The sequence below is a fragment of the Argiope bruennichi genome, chromosome 1 (genome assembly GCF_947563725.1).
Source record: "Argiope bruennichi chromosome 1, qqArgBrue1.1, whole genome shotgun sequence".
Taxonomy (NCBI): domain Eukaryota; kingdom Metazoa; phylum Arthropoda; class Arachnida; order Araneae; family Araneidae; genus Argiope; species Argiope bruennichi.
This window is the reverse complement of record NC_079151.1, coordinates 73,773,098-73,797,403: the sequence shown is the minus strand read 5'-3', so window position 1 is coordinate 73,797,403 and position 24,306 is coordinate 73,773,098. Positions and strand designations below refer to the sequence as shown.

Genomic DNA, 24,306 nt, shown 5'->3' with positions numbered 1-24,306 from the left:
GTAATGAGCTACCATTGCGACATCTTTTTTGTCATTTAGATGGTAAAACGAAAGGACCCAATAGGTTTAAAGGCGAAATAGGTTAGCAGCTAGAAAACTGTGCTTGTCTTCCTGTGGTTACCTTCTTGACAATTGAAAATAACCTTCTTCTTCTGGAAGACAAAAATGATTTAAGTACAAATCAAAAATATTTATTGGATATGTTTTTCGCTGTATCAAGTGGAAATTGCTCACTAGATGTATCTTTAAGAAACCCTAGAAAACTTGCTTACTCCAGGTGATTGACATTAGTCAATCGCTTGCTTCGACTGTATGTGGCAACTGAAAATCTTAAGACTGGCTGAGTACATTGTGAAAGTGTATGTGTCTGTGTGGTTTAATATTAAGTTAAAACCATCATGTACGTATGGTTCCAAACATCTATTTAATCTTATCTCATATTCACGCTATCTCTCTTATAGACCCAATTATTCAAAGAAATGGGTACTTTGCTGCTCCAGAAAATATCTTTTTATCCATGCTAAGTGATGAATGTAAAATTCAAAGAGAAATTGGTTTACAACGTGTTTTAAAAGCAAGAACAAAAAGTAGAGACATAGTTAGGAAGTTCAAAGTTCCAAAGATAAACTTCGATGTATAGAAACCATGGACATGATCTTATGGTCTGAAAATGACGAAACTGAGCCCCCTTGTTAAAACATGTTTGCAGTGACTCTCTCAAAGACTTTATACTGAAGGCATCTGAAGTTGAACCAAATAATATAGTGGACTCGGTTATCGATTTTCTCCGGCTCCCTTGTCACACGCAAGCTGTGGAAAGAGCTATAAAACTGGTGACCAAATCTGCCCAAAATGTCTGTGGTTCAGTCGCAAGAGAAGGATGCGTAAGATCAAAAATTGACTCACGTATGAATATGCCAAAATTTAATACAAAAAACAGTTTAATGTGGCATTGAAGTAGAAGAAAAGATTTTGAACTGTAGCATTTGTAATCATTAAGGATTAAAAAGTAAAAGGATAAAAATTAAGAATAAAAAAAGTAAGAAACAAAATTTAACATTCAATATATTTTTTTATTGTATTTCAATTAAGAATTCGTATATCTGTATTTAAAATCATCTTTTGTAACATCATATCCACGAAAAATTCATAAAATTCTTTTTATCAAAATTTATAATTTTTCAATTTTTTATAAACTTTAAGTTCTTCGCGGCACCTCAGGATAATATAGTATTGCAACAAAATTAAATAAAAAAAAATTTTTTTTTTGAACCTAAAAGACACTTTTTCCTCTTTATTACCAAACTGAAATCGAAAAAATAAATTTAAAGACCTATTTTAAAATTTGTCACTTTTTTCAATTTTTTTTCAAATTCCAAGCTTTTTGCTGCACCTTAAGATGTTGCAATATTGCAACCAAATTTACAATTATTCTTTATGAGCCTAAAAGGCAACTTTTCCCCACTATTACCAAACTAAAATCGTAGAAAAAAAAATTTTTTTAAGGCCGTTTTCGTTTTACCCTAATGAGCATTGCATTCTTCATTTAGCAAGCTGCAATATAATATTTTCAAATTTTTTAATGAATTTTATTATATTTATTATTTTTAAGAACTTGGAAGAAAAAAATCTAAAATACTCTTGCACTGAAAGCGATCTCAATGATTCTTCACTGTTTTTTCTTATTTTTTTTATTTTAGTTTTTAATTAATTTTTATTTGCCATTTGTGATTACATAAATGCTATTATTCTTGCATTGTTTTCATAAAATAAAATTTTAATTATTTTATACACTTAAACTTAATTTAAATTTAATAAATAAAATAATCATGCTTTTTTGTTTCACAGTTTATTAACAATTTCAAATACTGAGTTGTAAGCATTATTTCCTGTTTTCCACTTATGATTCTTGAAGGCCATATTCTTTTATAAGATTCTCAGTAATAATTAGTTTCTGAATTTCAGCTGTCCCTGCATAAATTTCTGTTATCCGGCTATCTCTGTAGTGTCTTTCAACTGGCATATCTGTGATATATCCCATGCCACCTAAAATTTGCATAGCCTGCAAAAAAAATTTCAAGTATTTTGCATGAAATTCAAGTAAAATGATATATTCAAATTCACTTATTTCAATATTTTATAACTTATTTGATTCATTAAGAAATATTGCTTGTTGTGATTAGAATTCTAAAAACTTGCAAATTCATTAATATCATATTATTTGGTGTTGGCTATGCGAATATAAATCGTTAAAAAAAAGCTGTTACAAAATATTTTAATAAGTAATTATTTTAATTGGCAAGAACTTCAAGGTAAACGACATTTCAAATTTTGTATCCTTGAAATTTAACTTCGTTCAAAAATTAACTGTATCAAATTCAATTTTTTTTTTAATTTTATTTTGTGGTGGTGATCTAGTGTCTACTAAATTATTCCTGAAGTAATCATTGCTGCAAAATGATTTACTACAGATTATGCAAGAGGTGCCAAAGAATGATACAAAAGGAAGCATATAAGTTTTATTCATATTTATTAAATCATTAGTCTAAATTTTAAAAAAAGGGGGGTTATACATTATGCTGATTCTAAAAAATATTCCACCATATATGCCGGTTATGGTTAATATGGATTTAGGTTGGGACAGGCGCTATGGGTTCATATATCATTCTTATCATTTGATTATATTTCATTTGCATAAAGTCAATTGCAAAATAGCTCTCATGTTAATTTTATAAAAAGATACCATTTGATACTAAAAAAGGATTTTGATTAACTTTGACATTTTTATTTAAATAACCTTAATAACAAAACAAGACACAAAATGACTAAATGATAATTGAAATTTCGTTATAATGTTAAATGATTCATTGTTATAAAGTTTCTAATGACCTAAGAAAAACTACCCCTGGATATTCTAATTCTTTTTTTTTTGTTTGTTGTTGGGAGGCTAATTGTGTTATGATCTTTATTTTATTTTAAAAATACTTCTTTTTGCAGGATTTTCCTTTATTAACTTCCTTTAATTTGCTATTTATGTCTGTATATTGATTTGATGGGCAAGTGCATTAATTCAGAAAGCATTTTATGAAATACTTAGAGAATCAAAATCTACATCAGTAATTAAAACAAAAAAATTATGAATGGTTTATTGCTGTTAGTTTTTACTGAATGTGAATGCATCATTGTATAATTATGCAATTTTATTGGAGTATTCAATCGCATTTTTTTATTATTCAAAGAAATTTTTTTTTAACTATATCCTGTTTTAGAAACGTTGTCGGGCAGATTTTTAAAAGCTATCTGTCAATGATAAATTTTTAATAAAATATCAATAATTTAAAAAAAACCAAGGTATTTTGTATTGCAGAAACAGTCATTTAATTTAAAGAAGTTGCAAATTTATTTACCTGATGGGAAACAAAAGTGGCAGCTTCAGAAGCAGCTAATTTTGCTAAAGAAACTTCCTGTAAAAGTAAAATAATTTAGTTTTTGGAGTTTCCGTCAATTTTATTTACAATTTTATTATTATTCTTAAATAGAATTCTAATAAATGAGATGAAAGTCCCTTAACGAAGATAATACATTGAATAAAAAATTAAATTAAAATCATGGAATGTATGTAATATTATGTTACTCTTGTAAGTCCTAGATGTGCCCATCTAAATGTCCTGCTGTCCTGCTAACACTATCTGAGATCTGATTGTCATAGATTAAAGAAAGTTGTTGTATATCATAGATAAAGAACTTAAGAAATTCAATTCATCCATAATGTTCACAGACACTGAAATCGGGGATTAAAATAAACTAACAGAAAAAAAAGAGACCCCCCCCTCCCAAATATAATGTTGAAAGTTTTAAAAAATGTTGAAATGTTCCTTCACAACCATCGATTTGGCCATGAAAGAAGAATATAATGAATCAGCAATCAGTAAAAATGGCAGACTTCAACACTTTAACCTTTTGCTATTTATTCGTGCTTAGGTTTATTCACACGCTAATAAGGCAGTCAAATTAAACATATAAAAAAACCTGCCTCAATTTCTAGACGCCAGAACAGTGGTCGGGATTCCGCATTTTCGATAATGACGCAGATCAAAACATCGGGCATATTTTTAACTCCTCCAAGTGTTACAGACGACGGTGGGTGATTACGTAAACTGATGATACGAATCTACTGTCAAATATATTAAGATAAAAAAAAAAGAATATGGCTCATAGGGGAAAAAATGAGAAATGTATTGGGCGCTGCAATTTATTACTGTTCACCAATGTAATTCATTAAAATATTTATTTTTCGAAAAAGTATCAATATTAAAGCCATGTACAAAATTATAAAATGTATGTGGAAAAATAATTCTGTAAAATAAGTCTTTTTTGAGAGAAGGGAACATGAATCATAGAAAGGATGAAAATTAACAAAAACATAGCATTTAGTGGGGTGAATGCGGGGGGCGAGGGTCTGTTCTGCCAAAGGCTCGGCATCACTTCGATACTGTCTTGTACAGGTATGCCTCTGCTAAGATCTTCACTCAGTAACGTAGATTCGAAACCTGCCTGATCGTTATGTAGCTATTTGAAACCTTTTTCATATATTCCTGCAGCTATTACTAGGATTGGTGGCATTTTATCCAATAGTGTGGCCATTTCAAAGTTAAAGACACTATATATAACTGGGATATTACTGATTAACATTTTGTTGAAATTAAATAGCTTTTGAATATAACAATCAATAAATTACAAGATTTCTACGAAAATGTCACCTTAGTAAATCTTTCTCCTCGGTCTCTTAACTTGGCAGCTTTGTACGTTAACAGCCGAGCACTTTCTAGTCGGAGCTCCATGTCAGCCAATTTGAGCTAAAAAAAAAATCCAGAATGTTCATGATTACATATAAATGTGATGACATACAACCCATTATTATGTATTTAATGTTTCATTTTACCTGAATAGCTTGCAAGTTCAGAATTCTTGAACCGAATGCCTTCCGTTGAGAAGCATAGTTCATTGCGCAGTCTAGAGCTGCCTGAAATCAAAAACACATTTCATTAATATGTCATTTTTTTTTTATTTCAGATACTTTCAGCTTTTGAGCTATTCACTGGTTCCATCCTCCAAGTTGCTTTTACTTAAAACTATTGTACAGTTTAGAACCATGAATAACAGAAGTAAGTGCCCATAAGTTTTTAATTACATTACAGCGTAACTACATTGGACGTTTTTCGATAAGCTTTTAAACCTTGCTGGATTTGCACAAGTGGTGTAGCGGATGCCGAACAGCATTTTCGCGATATTTTCACGATATAGGCCACGTACACAATGTCGAACAACATCGTGGAGATATCGACAATATGTGGTGCTAATAAGGAATGCTAGGTGGTGCCATGAAGATAAAGCATTAGCGCATTTTTGTAGCTTTTTAAAGTAATAGAGCACAAAGAGCCAATAATAACAATGCCCCGGACATCGTTTGACTTTCACAAATCACTGGTGACAACAAAATCATATTATACCTTGGCTACCAGATATCCTCGCGAAGCAACCTGGTACACATATGGACAAGACTTAAAAACTGACGTCTATATGCTATAACATTAAAACAGGCATCTAGAAATATTCAGTGAAACATGATAGGGAGATCTTTGACGAGATTATCTTTATGATAGTATACGAATATCGAATCGTCATAAGTTTAAACTTATAAAACTAAAATTAAATCATCTTTAGACTTAATAAATCAATACAAAACTCCATGAAATCTATAACCATTTCAGAATTTGTTCAGGGGCTCAGTAGTCTAGCAGTAAGGTCTCGATTTGGTGGTTGGGAAGTTCCAAGTTCAAAACCGATCCCATTAAAGAAGCGCAGTGTAAGTAAATGCGGGGTATTTTAAATCTTTTGTAACCAAATGTCCTTTTATTGATGAAGTCCAGAAATTTGGAGAGGTGCCGTCCTGAGAACAGTTGAAAGTTACGAGTCCGTCTCAATATAATTATCGTGCTACTTTAAAAACTTTAATTTAACCAAACTCTCAGATTGAATTGTTTCATGGCAGGTTAGTAATAAAATATAATAATTAATTTGAAAAAATAATAGAATTTGAAATTTTTTTCTGAAATTTCTTGCAAAATTGGTTGTATATCAAATTTATAAATTTGAAGTTACTTTCTAATTTCTTCTTGCGTACAGTCAATACGTAAAATCAAACACCTTTCATATATTTTTTTAACTATCTCTTAGAGAAAATAGCAATAGTTGTGTAGTTTTATGGCTTATTAATATTGAATGATAATTATAATGTATGGTTCATTTTCAACATACTAAATTACGATATTATTCAAAACGCCAATTTTATATATGCCTCCCTAGGTTATTTTTACTTTCTGCTCTATGAAAGAATATAATCAACAAAAAATTCAATTTCAAGATTTTGGCAAATCTTCGCGTTTTAGGTTTCCCCGAGTTGAAAAAAATACATTTTTGAAATTATATCTATTTGTTGGTGTATCTGTTGGTTAATCAATAAAAAAAAACCCTAATTAAAAAAAAACGAAATTTAGTATATAATCTTCCTTCTCAATGCATGTTCGTATGCATGTGAACATGATAACTCAAAAACGCAAACTATATAAATTCAATTGGGTACACAGATTTGTCATCAAATCAAAGTACATCAAATCTTGGAGCAAATATGTCAAAGAGGAGAACCACATTTTCGACTATCTATTCACATGTATATGATGAGGGCGATAATTCAAAAACGAAACATTCAGATCAATAAAATTTGGCATGAGCAATAATGTACTAGACCTCTGTCAAATCTTGAATCCAGTCGATAGAGAGAAAGGTCTCCAAAATGCATACTTAATTCTCTTCATTAAATAAAGCAGCACGAATATATTCTGCAGCATATTGCGTATCTACAAGCCGAAGTCGAGGGAAAAGGCGTTGACGGTTACAAACTTACAGAATTTTCCGCCTTCCATCCTATACCACACTAATCCCGCTATAAGTTCAGGGAATGCAGATAAGGTAATGGGGAGATAAGAAAAGATGCTAAATTGTCAAAGCACTTGAAAAACTTGAGAGGGCACTCTCATTGGTTGGTACTTCCATTTGATGTAAATGTAATATATCTATTTATTATTAAGTTGACAAATTTATTCAATAATTGTAATACTACATGCCTGCGAAATTCCTAATGCTTGCGCAGCGATACCAATTCGACCAGAATCCAGCGTCATCTGAAAAAGAAAAAACGAAATTAAATAATTTATTTGTTTATTTCGAAATTCATTAAGAATCAAATATATCAAATAAATTTTCCAATTCTGTAACGATGCACCTTCAAAATATGTGAGACAGAAGTTAATATCGAATCTATGTACTTAGAACAAATTTAAATTTTTCAGATCTTCCTATTCGGTACTGTTATGTATTGAATACATAATGTACTCTCCAGGACTCACGTGCCACTTATAGGAGCATGATTTTTACTTTTTTTAAATACGTATACAAAGAGATAGTGAGGTACCAGTAAAAAAATTCGATTTCGTATATATATATATATATATATATATATATATATATATATATATATATATATATATATATATATAACGTATGTGCATGCGCTATACAAACAAGATAATATAATTTACCATGGCTATTTTAAATCCTTCTCCAATTTGTCCTAGGAGATTTTCTTTGGGTATGATACAGTCTTCGAATATGAGGTTGCAGGTTGATGAACCTCTTATACCCAATTTATCTTCCTTCTTTCCGAGGGACAATCCTGGGGTTGGCATAGGAACCAGAAAACAACTGATGCCTTTATGTTTCTTTGATTTGTCTGTAGCTGCAAAAACCTGAAATGGATTTTCAGTTCCGCTTTAATACAGATAGCAGAATAAAAAAGTAAATAAAATGTCATGCTTATGCAGATGAAACCTTTTGAAAAGGAATAATTTATATCTGTTAACCCTTCATAAAAGAATGTTTTAAGCACTTATTCCATCGATGAATACAAGAACATGAAAAATGCTACGTGGGTACTTTTAACATTAAAAATGTGACTCAATACTTCAACAGCTTAAGCTTTACCATGCCATCATGACTCTGTGACCCTGTTTTTGCCGATTAATTTCATCATATAAAATTCATTGTCTTCTTTTCTTTTTTAAATTTAATTTAAGCTTTAATATTTACTATGCATTTTAAATTATAAAAAGCACAATTTAAAGTACTGTTATTGTTAAATCACATTTCTTCCATCCCTTTGTCATACTTGGAGATAAGGAACACTCCTACCTCTTTTTCGCAAATATATATATATAAATAAATTGGCACAGAGACTCTCTTTAGAATAGGATTAATCAAACTTTGTAAAATATGAAAGGAATCGTTTAGCCAGCTCTTGAATGTTTAGCTTAAAAGTGCTAAACTCGGATTCAGATTCAGATTTTGTTTATACATTTTCCTTTTGCATCCTTATACAAGTAATTTATTTTGTATAAGGATTTCTCTTGATTGTTTTTATTTTTTATTTTTTTGTTTTATTTGGATCTGGTTAAGATAACCCGCATATTTTTAAAAACGTAATCAAGTTGAATAGTGAATTACTCAAGCATTTTGGTTACAATATCGTTTGAACTAATTTTAAATTTAATTGAAAAACAAAATGAATCAGGGTCTCTGTAATTATTATGAAAGCGAAACTTCTCTAAAGAATTTTTTTGTGTGTATTCTAGTCCGAAATTATTTCAGTAAATCAAATTATCTTTGTTCGACTACCACATTCGAACCCTTTCATCTTATAAAAAGAAATTCAAGAGAGAATAAATTGATATTACAAATATTTCGTATAAAAGAAAAGAAGAAAAAAAAATCGTTTCTTTTTCAACGGATGATCTTGAAATCCCCATTCTTCTTCCATCCCCGCTTGTAATGTGTTGAAAATTAGTAATTTATTTTTGTTTATTAAATTTTTGTATAACTTCCTTTACATTGGAAAGATGCAAATGTCGAGATTTCAATTTTTAACATAAAAGGAAATTAAAACTTAATAATCAAAAGTCAAATTTAAGTTGATGACTATTTTTATCGATTAATTATTGTAAAATTTAGTACACAAAGGAGAAAATTTAGGTAACTGAAATTAAGTTTTTATATATAAAAAAAGAAGCAAACCTTTTATGTTTATTCAAAAATATTTTATTGAATTCAAGTTTCTTTCACCAAACCTTACATTTTTTAGTTTGTAAAGCCAATATGCTGTATCTCTCTAAAAATTAAAAAGCATTTTAAAAGAGTTATTAGCAGTTGTTGTAACTGGGAACACGAGTGCTGATAGATAGGTGCCCGAGATGTCAGTCTTAGACGGTGCGATCGGATCAAAACATTATCATATTATATCATTTTTTAAATGAAATTTCATACAGTTGCGGAAACATGCATGCTCCGAGGGCCATCTATATTTACTAAACCATCGATAATGATTGAGGGCGAAAAAATTGTATTATTCACCAGCTGTTTGTTATTCTCGCTATGCAACTGACCATAAGATTGCAATTTTTAAATGAATAGAATTGTTTGATCATAGACAGAATCGAGAGTGGTCAGTATTTTTGATACATTAGGCCATTTTTAATCTTTATCCATGAGTTATGTATTTTCTAAATTGGTGAATAATTCTGTGCATTCTAATATGCCCTGTTTCTTTTCCTCGAAAAATGTTCACGCTGAAAGTATTTTTTATTTAATTTGTACTAGTTTAGTTAAAATGATTGTTACCACTGCCGCCTCAGCTTCATGACCATTTGTTACCCAGGCTTTCGTTCCGTTCAAGATCCATGAATCTCCAGAAAGCTTAGCCGTTGTGGATGCTGCTACCGCATCGCTTCCGTTTCCTATTAAACAAAACAAAAACATTTATAGAAAATGCTTGTATCTTAATTCAGAAGAAGGAACAAAAAAGAAGCGATCATTCCCTAGCAACCCACAAATACCATACAATATTGTATTACATTGGTCAATGTTCGCAATATTGTGGAATATTGATTATTATCAAATAATATCGCACAATATTGTACAATATTGTGCAACATGCTGTGCTACCTACATACTAAGTACTCCCCAGAACTTAAAGTAGGTAACTCAGTTTTTTTAAAAAAAATTTTGTACGAAATTATGTATTTTTTTTACACTTAATATTCTTAATGTTTGATCAAGTTTCTTTATAAAACTGCTAGAATTTTGTTTCTAAACCTATGTTTTGTAAAGTTATATTGATTTTTAAATTTACATTTGCTTGCGTTTTAATGATACTTAACATGTTTAGATGCTATTTCCTCAAATTCTAATCTTTGATAGAATTTCCTTACGAAAAGCCTCATAAATTAAAATCTAATATATATATTTCATTCAAATTTGGTCTAATAATTTTTCAATATGTTCTGCAGTTCCTGAACTAGAGAATAAAGTAAGTAGAGAAAGAAAGTAAAGAACTAGAGAATAAAGTAATCTATTCATAGAAATATTTTATAGTAGTTTTAGTGCTTCACAATGTGAAAAAATTAAAAATTTCATGTTATTTATCAATCGAACCCCAATATTTAAAGAATGAATAGAAACACAGTTTATTTTTTAGTTCAGGAATTAGATAGTACGTTTCCAAAGGTATCTTCAGAATTTTGAGTAAATCATTTGATAAACCTCTAAGTTATTTTTGCTTTATACCTCTCTTTTATCCAAAACTGACCTTTTTTTCCAATTTTAAAAAAACTTTTGCCACTTACTTGATGTATTTTGGTTTTATAGATTTTTTTTTTCAATTTTTTTTATGCAAATATTCTAAACTATGACTATTTTCAAACGTTTTTTCGAAAAATTCATCTTAGGCGAAGTCACATATCTTCAGAGAAATACATACTTATTAGTTGGACCTCATTATGCAATAGAAGATAACCAAGAAGACTATAGATCTTTTCAGATAAAACTATTTTATTTATTTATTACATAAAATGTTCCGGACGTCCTGGGTTCGAGTCCCAGTTTGGGCATGGTTGTTCTTCCGTTGTTCTATCTGTGAGATGTGTGAATGTGCCCTCCTGTAAAAAGGGGTTGTGCAAGCGAATGAGTAAAGCGAGAGTAGCAAAGTCGTACTCTTGGCCCTAGTTGGCGCCACTATAAAAACAAGAGGCGCTCCCCCACCGGCTTAAAATAGCTGTCTCCGTAACAGCGGGCTTGTCCATGGCAAGTGCCATAAGAAACAAACAAATAAACAACATAAAATGTTCTAATCAGCAATTTTTCATAATTAGCTAATAATTGCAAATAAGATATTGCATAATTAGTTATTGTATTTTGCTGTTGTATTATTTCGAAGAATAAGTAATCTTTTGTGCAACGCTTTAAAGCAAGCTTAGTTTTGTGAATCAATCAGCAGACTTGGGTATAGTTTTCTGTAATGAATCCAAAATTCATATTAAAAAAGCGCAATTGTTTGCCAATTGTATGGCAGCATCAAGTAGAGTGATATCATTCTCACCTGTAATCAATAGTAGCAAAGATAAATAGCGCCCGGATCAAATATAATTTTTTCATTCCTAATCGCTATCAATGAGTTTCCAATACAAACGGTGCTTTCTCTTTTTCATTATATTTTTCTTTTAATAAATTATATTAGCGCACTAATTCTTTGCCTGCTTGGATCCGCCATTTGTACTCTCCCCTTGATCAGGTCCCTAAACCACTATATGTTACACTCTAAGCCAGTTTTAGATCAGAACAAGTAGCGTATGTTTGAAGGGGGAAACGAATATGATGTCCTATCACAAAGTAAAATAACGTACACTAAACTGTTATATGACATTCACTGCTATGTTCATCTTGTGACTGTGATATTAAGTAAAATGATCGCATTATGAAGCGATCATCTTAAAATATGGTTCACACAAAATGAATTCACGAATTCTTATTTCAAATATAACACAATGTATCTCATTTTATCATCATGTTCTTGTCAAATAAAGATTAGAGGTGATATATGTTTAAGCAAAGAAAGTGAAGCTGTGTTTCTGGTAGTTTATTTCTCAAATATTGTCTAGTTGTATGTACTTCAATTTCTTTTCTGTCCAAAACGTCCGAAAACTCGATTTATTTACTTTGTCGTACGAACTTTTTTTCGTATTGAAACGCTCTTCTGTTCAGAACTTTTGACTCTCCAGCTGATCATGGATTCGAAGTAGGAAAAGGGTAAGCAGATGACCCTCTCTCGGCAGCGAATCACCTTCTTATTGTTTTATGAAGTTCAGATTCATTACGCATTATTCAATTTCTGGGTTTCCATTCGACAATTAAATAAATGTTTGTTCAAAGAGAATAAAGAATTTCGTTTCATCTTTATACACATAGAAGGAGAAAAACTCGAAGAAAATTTTTTTGTTTAATTTCTTATTTAAGAGCAACGTTGCATCTTATCTTGAGCACCTGTTAAATATATATTGATTGGTAATTGAATGGATTTCATGTGACTTTTTATTTTAATGCTTTGTATTTGTATTATTATTCTTGCATTAATTTTTTTTTATTTTTTATTTTGGGATAAAATATTAGTAGCATTTTTTTAAAACTTTTCTATGGATAACATTGTATTTATTCAACGTGCTAGAAGTTAGATTGCTTCATAAAGTTTCAGAATTTCGGTATGCTATTGAAACCTAATGCAAATTATTCAAATAGGATTTGCTAAAAACAGTAGCGTTTGAAAAATAACAACTGCATGCAAAATAATTATGCAGCTTTGTCAAATAGGATATAAAAAAACGTTAATTAATCGCAGTGGCTCTCTATAAATCGATCGACAACGATATATTGACATTATCGATTATCGTTAAACATTAGCTAAACCAATTTTCAGATATCCGGAAAATGGGTTTTCTAAAAATTGTGCCTTTTTTAAAAAATTGATCGAATGCAAAAAGTGTGTAGGCAAACATTTGAGGATTTAATAACAATCTAGGAAATCAAAGGAATTTATTACCAAATGAAAATTTATTGAAAAAATTCTATATTCGAAAGAAATCTAATATCTACCGAAATAGAATTTCTTCCCCGAAGTTCTTTCGCCTCTAATAACGAAAAATATCACAACAGTATTCTTGGGTATTTTGTGCTAAAAAGATAGGTTAATATTGTGTTTAATTTTTGTCTTTAAAAATTTAAAAAGAAAAAAAATTATTCGTATTTATGATATTTTTTTTTAGATATTAGACTGAGCTTTATGTTAATTTGCTACGGTAAAAAATTGAGAAACGGTTCCAAATATTTTAATAATTAGTTATTTTAGAAGGCAATGACTTCAGGATGAGCTACATTTTCTAAATACCAACTTCCTCCCGAATGTAAACTCTTTCGTAACGAAAAAATCAAATTAATGACATAAAAATCATCCTCCAAAGATCATGCAAAAAAAAAAAAATTCTTATTATCTCTTATAAAATAGTTATGTTTCAGTATTGTTGACCGATTATTTGAGTACATAGAGACTCAAAGTACTCTAATACTTAAAATATACTCTGTATATACTATTTTTACTATATGCAAAATACTATCTTTTATACTCTATATAAAAGTGGTATTTTATATTCTATATAAAAGTGGTATTTTATATTCTATATAAAATGCTATCTCGTTTTCTAAATGCAACAGCAAAATACACAAGTAATTCCAGAAGTAGAAAGGAGACACCTGCAAAAATGCAATGCAATGCAAAGAGAGAGAGAGAGAGAAAAAAAGATCTCCTAGTGAGTAACAAAAAATATGGTAACGAGTTTTTTGTTTGAGGGATGCCACATTGATTATTGGTATTCCCACCTCTTGCACTCATGGTTATACCATACGAAGAATGCTTGCCTTGGATCACTCTAGGTAATTTCCTTAGTATGCTAGTATTTTTACTGAAATGTTCTATTAAAACTTGAAAGACCTTGAAAGTACCATAACCAAAGAATTTTTATGGAAAGTTTCTGAATAGAATCTACTTCAGTGTTCTATGAATTCTAAAAAAACTCTGAGACACTTTTGTAAACACATATAATTCAAAGCATTTTACAACATATACACTATAAATCAGTTAGAGAAACAAAGTATTAAACCACTTTATTATGTTTTTTTCATTTGGTGCACGTTTCGACACCTTAAAAAAAGTGCAGAATGTCAAGAGTTCGAAATAAGCGCTTAGAAAGCTTACCTGGTTCACTTAAAGCAAAGCAGCCAACTCTGTCCCCAGTTGTAAATGGATACAGAAATTTCTTCTTCTGATTATCCTTCCCAAAATTCTGCACTGCACTCAGGTATAAAGACTGAAACGGAAATAAAATCCCTTGGTGATAAATTAGCTTAAATTTAACATTTGTTTGAATTTAGTTATTTTGAAAAATGGAATCATTGAACATTGAATGTAGATATATTTTAACTGAAATATTTTTTTTTTCTGGGTTCCAACTTATCTCCTTTTAGGTGAAGGATTTGTTTGCCTGATTATGATATATTCATTAAGCTTCTTCTGCAGCGAAATCCAGTCTCCATATATGATGAAATATTTATTTCAAGCATATTCTTTTTGTTCTCTACTTCTATACTATTATTAATATAGTTTAGTAGAAATGATTATTTTAACTATAATTTAAAATAATTATTTCTGCTATATTATTTATAATATAATTATTTCTACTATATTATTTTTACTATATCATTTCTACCTATTAAAATAATTATTTCCAGAAAAATTTTAAGTATTTACATTTAATCTGAAAGAAGTTTGAATTTTTAAATTTTCCAAAACAAATTTCTTCACTGTTCAAGTAAAACTAAGTATCTCAAATTTTCAAATTTTAGGAAGAAAAATTGAAATTTTACATTCAGTAATATGATGGCTTTTTTCTCCCCACTTTAGTGTATCATGTAAAATCTCACGTTCACACTAAATGTGAATAAAAAACTAAAAATTTAAAAAATCTACCATAATTGTTTTTGGTTGGGAAAAAATCAGATCTTTCAATCTCTCGTAAAATTTGGAATATTGGTTAAGTTACGTTGCTTATCAAGAAATTATTGCTTTAATGATCGATTGTAGAACCGTAAACAAATCAATTTAATTAAGATTCAGTGCTACTCTTGAAAAGAAACCAAGGATAAATGAAGTTCAGAACTTGAATTTCAAAAATACTACCCAGCAAAACATCTATTTACATGAAAACATATATTTGACTAGAAATGCAAAATCCACGATTTTTTGAATAACAAATAATTTTGCTATTGTTATTTTTAAATATTTGTTCCAAATATCTGTTATTTTAATCATATTATTAATTAAAAATTATTACTTAATATTAAATATAAAATTTATTAATTGTAATTAATACTTAATTTACTAATTTAAGTAACGTGTGACTGAATTTATCTATTTCAGCTTACTTCTTAAATTTGATTTTTTTTTCAAAACTATTTATTTAATTTCTTTATTGGAGTAAACCATTTTCTGAAAAATTTGAATTAACTATATATGTCATTTCTTTAAATTGTTTACTTTAGTTCTATATTCTACCAATAGATGGCGCTAGCTGTAAACAGAATATATGCAAAGTCAGGTCACAAGCAATTAAAAAGGATTTAGTGCATCATCAAATGCGAGTATCGGAAAGATTTCTCCTTTTCTGTTTTGTTTGAGAGCTTCCATTGGACAGATCGTATTGATTGTTACTTCCAAGTGAAGTCACCGCTCCGGTAAATTTCATTGATATCGTATCGATTGTTATTTTCTATCGTGATTCAAAACGTGTAATCGAAATATCACCAGTAAGATCGTATCAAACATTTGAATCACACCCCTCTTTGAAAAGTATTGATCACTGGTATTTGTGACTTTATGATATTGGTTACGCAATAACCGCTCGTAAAATATTCGTCATCCCTATATTTGACAAGATTTTTTGAGTTCGATAATACTTATTGATGTGAACTGTTCTTTTACTTAAAAAAAAATAATTAAGTCTCCTCTTAGTTTGAAATATATTGGCAACCACTTGGATGAGTTTTGAGATTAATAACTAAAATCACAAAATTTTCAAAGAGTAAAAGATAACGTCAAAGGAAAATTTTTTGATCTAATATAGAGAAAAAAAGTGTTAATTTTTATCTTTGTATATTAATCTTAATTATCAGACATTTTTTCCAAATTAAAGATTATTTCTTCTTAAAAGAATATTTATAATATTTTAAGATTTTGAAAAGTTTCTATTTCATTACATAATTGAGTTTTTTATGATTTTGCCATCCGAAAAATATTAAATAATGAAAATAATTTGGAATTATCAGAATCAAGAAATCTGGTATAAATGCATTTCAAATGGTTTACTAAAGCATGTCTTGCAACTGAAAAAAAAATAAAAAAAATTGGGAATTCTCTTGATAGAAAGTCAACAAAATTATCATATATTTTACGATGATCAATATAAGATATCACCAGCTGTATATCAATTTGATGTTACTTCATGAAAGACTGAATAAACAGATTCATCCCGATTTTATAGACAAATTTGCTTTCACTTACGCAGTGCACACTCATTATGGTAGCGCAGGAAGCACAACCTCTACTGATTTCTTCCATTGCTGTCACATAGGCTAAGTTGTCCAATCCGGCTCCGCCTTCATTCTCTGGTACAGTCAATCCAAAGAGTCCTAAATTGCCTATTTGTTTGATCTGAAAGTATTTTATAGACGAATAAAATCACATTTTTTAAAAATCTGCTGATGTGTAGGCTGAGCCCAAAGTCTTCCCCTGATTATAAAACGTTGGAATGAAATAACCCTTGAAGATGACAAAATAAACATTCCTTCATTTTTTCTAATTTCTATTTTTTTTAAATCATGAAATAGAAGTGCAACGAATTTATAAATATTAGTAATCTAACAGAATTCAATTTTGAATGAAATGGAAATGACGGGGAAGGAAGTGCAAAGTATTTTGTGATCCAACGATGCTAAATTGACCATTTCTGTTCAAGCGGAATTAGAATTTGTATTGAAGATTTGCCATAACAATTATAACATTGAAACATTGAATACTAACGTAGAAAATGTTTTGTCTAGTGTTATAGAACAAATATGTGACAAAAATATGTTCGGGCTAGAATATAACCTCGACAGTGTTCGAGCAAGAAAAACACACACACATTGAAATTTGCTATTATAAATTATCTTATGAATTCAACAATGATATTTGGATTCTACAAAATAAATATCTAAGGGTAATAATATTTTTGCATTAAATATTTGTAATTAGGAAAAGACTTTGAACTCACTCTACATTTTGACGAATCGGACTTGTGCATTGAATTCTACAGTAGATGTAGAATCCAATGCAAGAGGTAGAAACCATTATAAAGTTATATTTATTCAAAATATATATATCAGACTAAATAGTTAAATTCATTTTATTAATAAGGAAAAAGAAATTTAAGCAAGAAGATAAATTATTTTTAGAATTTAAACTTTTATATTGCTAAAAAGTGCTATACAGGAAAAAGTAATAAAGATAAAAATATTTACTGCGTTTTTTATTTTTTCATATTTTTAAAAAGTAGAAAAATTAATTAAAAGTAAAATAATGAAGCATTTTTTTAAAAAATTATTGCTGTTCCAAAAAGAATTGCAAAAAACGCCTTTTTTTTCTAGTAGTTTCAGAATTGTTAAGATTTATTTGATTAAAAAGTTTATAATATTACTTGTTCTTTTGGGAATAAGTGTTCCTTGTCAATTTTTGCTGCTATTGGTTTTAATTGCTCTTCCGAAAACTTCCTGCAGGTATCTTGAAGTAATTTGTGAGTTTCTGGCAGACAGTAATTATTTGAAAGCTCTCTAAAGCTTTCGATTGCCTTGAATACATTTTTTCCTAAAGAATATTTCATTAATAACAATGAATAAATTTTCATGAAATCCAATTAGAATTTATTTAAAATATTTTATAATTTGATTATTATTTGCTACATTTTTTATTATTTGTTTAAAAATCGTTTAAAATTTTATATTAAAGTAACAATCTCATTACCTGGAATGATATGAAAGTACAAAGCCAAGAACTGGAAAAATAGACTGCATTAAAATTATCCATGATTTTATTTTCAGTAATTATCAAACAATGCGTTTATAAAAAGTCATTTTGAATAGCATTGTTTAATTAATGATATAAACCATGTTTATATACGACAATTTGTTTATACAGCACATCCATTCTATATGTAGTCTAATAACTACCTTCAAAACCATTAGAAATAACCATGCATATACTTGATATTGAAAAGTTTTCAATATAATGTGGATAATCATATTTTATGTCATTTTAATTAATAAATATAATGCTGAAAAATAAACAAAGACTAAGTTTTAATATATTCATACGGTTCTAATAGCTATATTTAGTAGTCACTTCACATAGTAACATTTTAAACAAGAAAAGTTCCTTTTTCTGTAGTTAATGTTGACAGCTATAAAGCTTTGAATATTACTGTTTCAGATCATTTCAATGGTTTCCTATTGATTGAATATTAAACAACTCACAGTACATCTTAGAATTGGTCTTCATTGTCCTAAAATAATGAAGTTTGTATTTTATAATTTATCCAGTTTTAATCGTTGAAGAGTGGAACTTTTTTTTACATTTAAAGCATCAGTGCTTCAAAAAGTATATTTTATTAAATAAAAATATAAAAATTTGAATTTCACAATTTTTTTAGAAATATATTTATTTATTCAAACAACATAAAATTCTTTTCGCTATATAGAGAAATTTTTTCTCTTTCTCTCTCTCTCTCTCTCTCTTTTTTTTTTTTTTATTTAGATATATATTTCTATCTGTAACTGTTTTGAAATTAGCTGTTTGGTGATGACTTCAAAAAGTATATTTTATTAAATAAAAATATAAAAATTTGTATTTCACAATTTTTTTAGAAATATATTTATTTATTCAAACAACATAAAATTCTCTTCGCTATATAGAGCAATTTCTCTCTCTCTCCCTCTCTCTCTTTTTTTTTTTTTTAGATATATATTTCTATCTGTAACTGTTTTGAAATTAGCTGTTTGGTGATGACTTGAATGGATGTCTTACAGAATATGCAATTAATATATAATATTTAAGTTCTACGTTTATTTGTTTCATATAGGAAATTTCAAAAAATTCTTAAATTGGCGAAAAATGTTATGGCATAAAAGATATTATTTAAGAAATTCTTCAAAAGTTATGAGTTAATTTTAAGTTATTTTTTTAATTTATTTTTATAACAAATAATAATTGAATGCAAATCAAACTTTTCTTTTCGATATAAACTGTTAAAGGCTTATTAAAAAGTATTTCGAATCTTATAAAATTACTTTTTAAATAATAAATAAATCTTTTACTTTCCAAAACTCCATTATGTAATTTTCTATTTTTAATATCAAGCGCCTTCCTAATGAATGTTGATTAAATTTATTTTATTACAAAAAACTAAATGAATGCTTTAATATTCAGAATAAAGATAATTAGCCTAGGAAATCAAAAATAAATGCTTTACTTACTAAAAAATTCTTTTAGAATTACTGTTTGAAATTTGTACTTTAAAGAATGGTAAAAAGATTTTTTAATTTACTCTGCAATGATCTTCACATAAGTTTAAGACTTATTAATTTATTCCATATATTAAATTAAAATAAAAGTTTTTTCTAATTAAATATTTATTTAAAGTATTTGTAAATATACCAACTAACAATATTCACGTATCATAAGAATCAATAAGACCAGATTTCATGTAATAATAAATATAAGATAATGAAATTAAACAGTCGTTTTGAAATTATAAATTTTTCGAAGAATTTAAAAAACCTCAATTGTTTCATTTAATATTTTTTGGAATTAAAATTAATTGGTTATGAAATACTATGATTTCAATTATCAAATGATTCCACGTTTTTCTCATTTGGTTATCCTTTTTAAAATTTACATTTAAACATTTTATAACATTTTTTCAAATAACTATTTTGAACAAATTGTGTTTTTTACGTTATATAGTTTAAAAAAATCCATATGAAAAATGCTAAAAAGAGGAGGTTATCAGTTTTATAACTTTCACATAAATAAAAAAACAATCTAAAGAATAAAAGATAAAATATATTCGTTATTTTTCAATGCAGAAATTTCCAAGAAAATGCAAGAAATTCGAATATTTGATAGTAAATTTCAAAAATATGATCTGAATTTAAAATTTTTCCTTAAATTAGAAGTAACAATATAATCCATTTTGTGGTGGAATGTAGATTATTATGATCCGTGCAGGAAGCAACCGGATGAATGTTTTCAGGAACATTGGTTTTAATACTGAACAAGCACAAAGACAAGACAAGACATTCATGAGCGCAGCTTAACAGTACGGCATCACATCTCACTCTAATTACCTCGCAATGCATCATGGGATGGTCTAATCAAGCATCGCCATCTAGTATCCAAAAGAGAAGATAAGAGTAATGCAACTGCTACAATTTGAGATTATTTTTTTAATTAAATCTGGTGCGCAAAAGATCGAATTTGATTCAATTTTCGATATTTCCTGTTACATAATTTTGCACACAGGAAAAATTTTCAATATTGAATTTAAAATCCGAAGAATATTGACTGCTTTATAGCCGCTCAACTGTGTTCGTGGTCCAATAGTTAATTTCTAAACTGTCGGAGATAATCTTTAGTTCCGGTAGGAAAAAGGGTTTTAATAAATACAAGTATTTGTATTTTATGGTACTTAAGTCAATAAGCAGATTGTTTCAAAAATTAAAAATGCTAAATTTTTATACAGTCCGCCGATATTATTAACTATATTTAGTTAACTATTCTTGCCACCATTCGCCATTTTGGAAAAGAGCACTGTTAAAATTCTTATCTCAAAACAAAAAGTTTAAAAAACAAATTTATGCTTAGACGATAATACGAAATCAAGAGCTGTGTTTCAAGATGCTTCGGTAGGTAATTGGTAAACGATTTCTGGTATTAAATAATATGTATTTTAAATGAAGCATTCCCATATTTCTTTATTATAATATTAAGAAATTTTATATATGCCTTCAATTACTAAAAAACAAGTTGCAGCATTCAAAAAAATATTTTTAAAAAATTCTTTACTAAATTATGCTTTTTAAATTTCAAAGAAGCAATGAAATTTCTAAGGAGATTTCTAATGTATAAATAAGATTTTTCTATGTTCAGCATAAACTGCAAACGGTAATGGAAAAGAAGGCTGCGAATCTGGTTAAAACTGCTTCCATATTGATAAATAAGTCGATTTCGTTTCAAATTTTAGCTATAATATTTATGGTAAGGGAAAAAAAAATTCAAATCCAATATAGATTTCTAGAATAACTTCTTTGTACATTGCATAAAATAAAATCATTTTCTTTTTGTATAAAAAATATTAAAAGCTACTGAAAATTCTGTCCGTGTACAAATTAATTGTATAAAATTCGTGCATTAGAATTTAGAAGTAAGAATTTCAGTTTAAAAATAATCGGCTAATAATGATAAAAAAAATTGTTATCAAAAATATCACTTTAATAGGACAGGGTTTTTTTTTCGAATTATCTTAGTTTTAACAGATGTGGAGGATTAAAATGTGCGAAACGATGACAGAAGAATTGAGAAGTGATCGAAAGAAGTCATCGGCCTTTTTCATCTTAGAATCTACAAAGTACTGATAAGAAACGCCGTTCATTTTCCTGGCGTATTAAGATTATTTATTTTCCTTTCTAGACCTCAAAAAGATATTAGATTTCCATTCTTATCATTTGTTATCTGGAAAAGAAGAATCTTTTATCTTGAATAACTTTTGTTTTCATTCAACAATTTTCATTATTTCCTATTCAATAAGTTAAATATACGAGGTAAACATTCTTTTTTTCTAACCCATTATTCTTGTCTGAGAAAAGTTTATTTATTTAAACATGCAGTTAGATTAAATTTTCAAAATTAATTTAAACAAGTTTTTCATTAATAAACAGTAAGAATTGCATTGTGCAAAAGAGTTCAAAATTTATGATGAGATTTTGATTAATTTATGCATGCAAATATAAAGAGAAAAAATTATATTAGAGTATCTCAATAAATACCTGATTTCTTGAAAAAAATGAAATGTCCTATTTTCTGCACAATTGGAATCATCTTGTATTTTAAATTTCGACAGTTTCTGTTGCAAGGACTGGTCTTACCGTTCAGCTCCCAAGGTGACCAACAAATGAGGCCACAGCAGGGGTGACTATTGCTTAAATCTTGATAAACAGAGATCTTTCGAGAACGTTTTAATCTCGAAAGCATCTTATATTTCGAAATCAAAATGTTTATTTGAGTCATATCGTGCGATCCTAAGCTTTCATCCTATAGCGATATTAAATTATCCTTTAGTAACAGATAGTTTTTGAATAATTACATGAAAAAACTTTAATTTTCGAAAAAATAAAACAAATTTTATTTAAACATAAACAATTGATTTAAAAATACATATTTTTTATTAATTTCATAATTATTTTATTTTTAGAAAGATATTGAATTTTTTTTAAATTTAAATTAAACGGAATATTAACAGCAATACTATACATTAGATATGCCAAATTAATTTTATAGATATTAGATTTCATTTTTATTGATTATACAAGAATAAAAGAATAAATTTTTTCAGTAATTAGTTGAAGTATTGTAGAAAATTATTAAGAATATATTTTGAAATGAATTGTGATTTAATAATGCAACATCGTAGGATCATGAATTCAAAACTAAATTTCAGATGTTCCTTAATTCAAATATCTAATTATTATTATTGTAATGTGGAAAGTGAAATAGAATCTAAGATATTTAGTTTCTTTATGTAAACTGGATATGATTCAAAACTGTTTGGTGTAATAAGAATTTATTATATTGTGTAACACAGATCAAATTCGAAAATAATTGTTAAAAAAAGTAAATCTCGTTTTGAATGCATAATAACAGATCGTTCAAGATTTGCAGTCATTTTTTTTTTATTTCGATCTTAAGACATTGCATGTATTTTTTACTTGAAGAAATTGAGTAGCAGAAAACTTTAGCGTGTACTAAATGAATTATACAAGAATTCGAACATCTAAATTTAAAAAATTTCATAGAATTTGCAAAATTTCTTGCTTGCATAAAATCATTCAGAATTTAATTTTAGAAAAAAAAATCGATATTCTTTTTTAAAACTGCAGAATATAATATTGAGGATAAATATTTGGTTCCTATTTCCTTAAAATGAGCCATAACTCAGACGCTTTTATAGTTTTTTTTTTTTCAATTATTTTAGCTCGAAATCATGTTTTTAAATTTTATACAAGTAAAAAGGATGATATCAAATGTTGCTATATATACAGAAAAAAAAATTAAAGGAGTTTCAATTCTGGTCTAAAACATCTAAACATTCTGCAATAATGATTTCAGATTTCTATCTTGTCTTTGTCTTGATTGTACCAACCATTGCAATTTGTGCGCAATGATTTTTACATTAGTCAATTTGCAGAAAAAATTGAAGCCTAAAATAGTATCACGTTAAAAAAAAATATTCATTGTTTTTAGATATGTTAAAGCGTCAGTTAGTAATAAATTAATAATTATTAATTTATTACTAACTAAATAAATAATATTTATTTTGATAAACTACACAACAAAATAATAATCACATATATTACTCACAACCTTGATAATTTCTTGCACGCAGTTATAAAAAATAAGTCACTTTTAGAAAATTGTTTTTATAACTAATTTTGAAAGAAAATATTCAAATTAAAGAAAAAAGTTGCTCAGAATGAAATAAAATTGATTTTAAGGAAAATAAAAATTTTTGAATTTTAAAACGATTTAAAAATATTGTACAATAATATGCTCTGAAGTTATGAAAGCAAACGTTCAAATTTTGGTTAATTTTTAATTAAAGTTTTTGGTAAGCATTTACTACACAAGATATAACGACTTGTCATATTTTGTAATTCTGGCTATCCTGTAGGGCGTTTTCAGCAGTATTTGAGTTTAATAATTAACAGAAAGTAAGCCTTCTAAAAACATTCTTAGATTAAAATAATAATAATAAATAAACCTCTAGTCCAAAACGATGTAGTATGATAAAGTTTCAGACTTAATTCATTTATTTTTTATTTTTGAAATTTATCCTTAATTATATAGCAACAATAACATGCACATACAGATAGAAAAAATATATATTTGTT

At 27.9% G+C, this 24,306-nt stretch overlaps 1 protein-coding gene across 2 annotated transcripts; it reads right to left on the bottom strand.

The window, feature by feature from the left end:
• Window positions 1–1,196: 1,196 nt before the first annotated feature.
• LOC129963927 (short-chain specific acyl-CoA dehydrogenase, mitochondrial-like) lies at window positions 1,197–22,341 on the bottom strand. 2 transcript variants are annotated; one of them, XM_056078527.1, is made up of 11 exons: window positions 22,186–22,341; window positions 17,784–17,950; window positions 16,610–16,759; window positions 14,249–14,360; window positions 9,790–9,905; window positions 7,659–7,865; window positions 7,181–7,241; window positions 4,943–5,019; window positions 4,761–4,856; window positions 3,408–3,464; window positions 1,207–2,062 (listed from the first exon to the last, which is right to left on the bottom strand). In XM_056078527.1, the coding sequence occupies exons 1-11, from the start codon at window positions 22,235–22,237 to the stop codon at window positions 1,901–1,903; spliced, it is 1,257 nt and encodes a 418-aa protein (XP_055934502.1). In that variant the 5' UTR covers window positions 22,238–22,341; the 3' UTR covers window positions 1,207–1,900. The 2 variants fall into 2 exon arrangements, with proteins under 2 accessions (XP_055934510.1, XP_055934502.1); XM_056078535.1 differs by lacking the exon at window positions 17,784–17,950 and having other exon boundaries at window positions 1,197–2,062; window positions 22,186–22,322.
• Between the last annotated feature and the right edge of the window lie 1,965 nt (window positions 22,342–24,306).

Coding starts and splice junctions, on each gene's coding strand:
- LOC129963927 (XM_056078527.1), bottom strand. CDS start 22,237: ATGATTCCAATTGTGCAGAAAATAGGACATTTCATTTTTTTCAAGAAA. Junction 7,866..9,789: donor ATGAAGCTGAGGCGGCAGTG/GTAACAATCATT, acceptor AATCCATTTCAG/GTTTTTGCAGCTACAGACAA. Junction 2,063..3,407: donor CCACTTTTGTTTCCCATCAG/GTAAATAAATTT, acceptor TTTTTTTTGCAG/GCTATGCAAATTTTAGGTGG.